The following is a 3,406-nucleotide window of genomic DNA, read 5'->3' on the forward strand; positions in this document are numbered from 1 at the left end:
GTCTTGGCTTCATTCCCGTCCCCGAGGGCACTTTTAAAAATGGGAGTGACAAAGTGAGACAAGCCTTGCTTGCACTGCAAGCTCCTTGCTGCCTCTTCCCTCCCAGATGTCCTCTTCCTAACTCATCATTGCTTCTTACCCTACTGTGGCTATCAGCACCCTACAGCAAGGTCCCCAAACTCTCTCTTTCAGAAATGGTCATTCCAGGACGTCAGCACTTGGTTGTTTCACATCCCAGTAGGTGTTTACCTGGTCTCTAATTATCCATAAATTTTCTGGACCGTTTGCGGTGAGCATGTAACACAGAAACCAAAATGAAGTCATTGCCTTTGAAAAACGTGTATACAAACATGTACACACCTATACTATGAGATGTTGGGGTCCTTTTTAATGATATTGGCTCACATAGCGGGAGATATTGTTATATCTTATATAGGCAAACAGTCTGTGATTTGTTCCACACTTGAAGGAAAAAAAAAAAAAAAAAAAAAAAAACAAGAGGAGACAGCACTAGTTATGGTTAAAATTGTGCAGACTGTGAAAGAGAAGACAGAGGAGCAGGCTAATGGTGATGAGGGGAGACCATGAGCTCTGTAACACCCGATTTCTCCCCCTGCTTTCCAGCGAGACAGATCTGCTCACCCTGTCCAATCCAAAGTTTTAAAGCAAGGGAGGTTCATTGGCAACACTCCATACTGCTGCTGCCACGGAATTCCCCTCATTTATGTCATCATAAGGAATGAAGGGCCATGAAGCACGAGACAAGCTGTAAGAGGAAATGCTCTTTTTTTTTTTTTTTTTTTTTTGAACAATGATTCCACCCATGGTTAATCCAGGAGGGACAGTAAGGTTATGAGCAGTCAAACCACCAGCAGTTGAATTACACTCTGTCAAATGCTGGGCATGGTGCATGTGTACTGAATTCCTCCAGGTACACGTGAGGGCTCCTGTGCATGCAAGAGAGAAAACAGAGGAGAAAGCATCTGTAAAAAAATAAATAAATAAATAGATAGATAAATAAATAAAAATAGAATTAATCTGTTTGGTTACTAAACAAAAATGAGAAGATGGCTTTTTTTCCCTTCTTTTTCAGAAAAAAATAAAATAAAAAGTGTATTTTTTTCACTACAAGCCACTGATGGTTGCTGCTACAAAGAGTATTCAGAAGTGAGAAGTTTCGTGTCCATGAAAGTAGAAAAGAAAACCAGTGGTGTGATTTATTCTCTGTAGAGAAAAACAGTCGATGTCGATGGGGTTATGAGTGATCTTACTGGTAAACCTGGACACATTTTGCCTAAATATGCACATTTGCAATTTGGCTTGCTGACAAATAGTCTGGCCCAGCCACATTACTATCCAAGCTATGGTACTATTTATGGTTTTTAAGTCACAAAACTTCTGGTATTCAAGTGAACCTTCCAAAACCTCCCATTTTCCTATGGGCTAAACCTCACTCTAGTAAAGTTTATGCCTAGCCTAAATTATTCATGTAGGCTTTCTTAATAACTAGCAGAAAGAAACAAGAGGCTGCAGAGTGACTCCTCCTGAACTGATCGTGTTCGGCTACCCAGAAGTATTTGTAAATACTGATTAATTTATTAGTGGAGTTGCTCTGGTGACACCAGATTTTTCAGTTCTGTGAGACAAACATTAACAGGCCTGCAGACAAATTGCACAATTTGCTGTAGCAAAAACACACACACACAAAAATATATATATATATATTTGAAGGCCAATCTGCTATTGCAAATGCCAAACACACCAGTCACAGAACTTACAACCTCATTTATTTACACTGTTCAGGTTCTTTTCCTGGCTCTGAGTTTCCTCAAAGCCTCCTTCACCTCCTGGTTCCTCAGGCTGTAGATCAGGGGGTTCAGCATGGGGGTCACCATGGTGTAGAGCACTGCAACCCACTTGTCTTCTTCTCTCGACTTGAGCGAGCTTGGCTTTAAATAAACAAAGAGGCCGTTCCCGTAGAAAATGCTGACGGTGGTGAGGTGGGAGGCGCAGGTGGAGAAGGCTTTGCACTTGCCCTTGGCTGAGCGGATGCTCAGGATGGTGGAGATGATGGCGATGTAGGAGACCAGGACAACAAGGCCGCTGGAGACGCCGAATAAAAATGTCGGAACTGTTATTGTAAGAGAAGTGAGAGTACTGTCAGATGAGGAGAGAGAGACCAGCAGAGAGAGGTCACAGAAGAACAGGTTGACCACGACGGAGCCACAGAAGGACAGGTTAAACATGCCGATGGTTTTCCCCATGCCATTCACCAGCCCGGTCAAGTAGGAGCCACCCACCAGCTGGACACAGAGCCTCGGGGACATAAGGACCGAATAGCGCAGCGGGTGACAAACGGCCATGTAGCGGTCGTAGGCCATCATGGCCAGCAGGAAGCATTCGGTGACCAGGAAGACGCCGAACACAAGGACCTGGGTGACACATCCCACGTAGGAGAGGGGCTTCTGCCTGACCAAGTCATCCAGCAGCTTGGGGGTGACAACTGTGGAGTAGAGGAGGTCTACCAAAGCCAGATTCCCGAGGAAATAATACATGGGGGAGTGGAGCTGAGGGCTGGTCCTGATTAATATGATTATCCCCAGGTTCCCTAGCAAAGTCATGAGATAAACTACCAGAAAGGCCGTGAAAAGGGTGAGCTGAAGCTCTAGATTTCCTGTGAACCCCATTAAGCTGAATTCGACTGTCTGCATGCAGTTTCTCCCTTGGCTTTTCATGAATGAGTACAGCAGAAGATAGTGAATAAGCTTTTGCAAATTGCCTATGGCTGAACTCACAAAACCAATACTGCAGCCCAAAGAGCTGGACCTGGAGGGGCTGTCACAGGTGGCATCCAGGAAATACAGTCATGAAAGACAGCCTGATCCTAAGAGAGAAAATCACAGCTAGGTTCATCAGAAATGACAAAGGAAAAATAAATAATGGATAAATAAAATCATCACTGCACATGCAAAATCACATATATCAAGAAAATATCTGTGGTCCATCCCTTAAAGTCCCTCCCAGAGGGATCCTGACTTTCCCTCCATCAATAATCTTTAAAAAGAAAAAATATCTAAAAACATCCCGCCCTAGGTCATCCTCAATTTGGAATTTACCTCTATGAATTCTTCTCATCTTAATATTTATCTGTTAGCTATAGAAGTCCCTGTTAAACCTCATGAAAACAGCAAGCGAGGGCAGCATTGCTTCTTCTACTTAATAGAAGAATACTTAATTCTTGCACATCACCAGCCCTGTGAATTGCAGTGTTGTTCAAAATTACACAATTTATCTCTATTCCCACAATGGTTCTTTCTTCCTCCTCCCCCTGTGACTTCTCTGAAACATGCAGCTATGAAGCAACTCTGCAAAGGGACTTCTCTAAGAAGCTGTCTTCACCCAATAT

General features: G+C 43.4%; 1 protein-coding gene across 1 annotated transcript; it reads right to left on the reverse strand.

Moving 5' to 3' along the window:
• Positions 1-1,786: 1,786 nt before the first annotated feature.
• LOC121070604 (olfactory receptor 1052-like) lies at positions 1,787-2,735 on the reverse strand. The gene has a single exon (XM_040557988.1). The coding sequence runs from the start codon at positions 2,733-2,735 to the stop codon at positions 1,800-1,802; it is 936 nt and encodes a 311-aa protein (XP_040413922.1). The 3' UTR covers positions 1,787-1,799.
• Between the last annotated feature and the right edge of the window lie 671 nt (positions 2,736-3,406).

Source organism: Cygnus olor, chromosome 5 (genome assembly GCF_009769625.2).
Source record: "Cygnus olor isolate bCygOlo1 chromosome 5, bCygOlo1.pri.v2, whole genome shotgun sequence".
NCBI lineage: Eukaryota > Metazoa > Chordata > Aves > Anseriformes > Anatidae > Cygnus > Cygnus olor.

Excerpts from the sequence above, each read along its gene's own strand:
- LOC121070604 (XM_040557988.1), bottom strand. The coding sequence starts at position 2,735 with ATGAAAAGCCAAGGGAGAAACTGCATGCAGACAGTCGAATTCAGCTTA.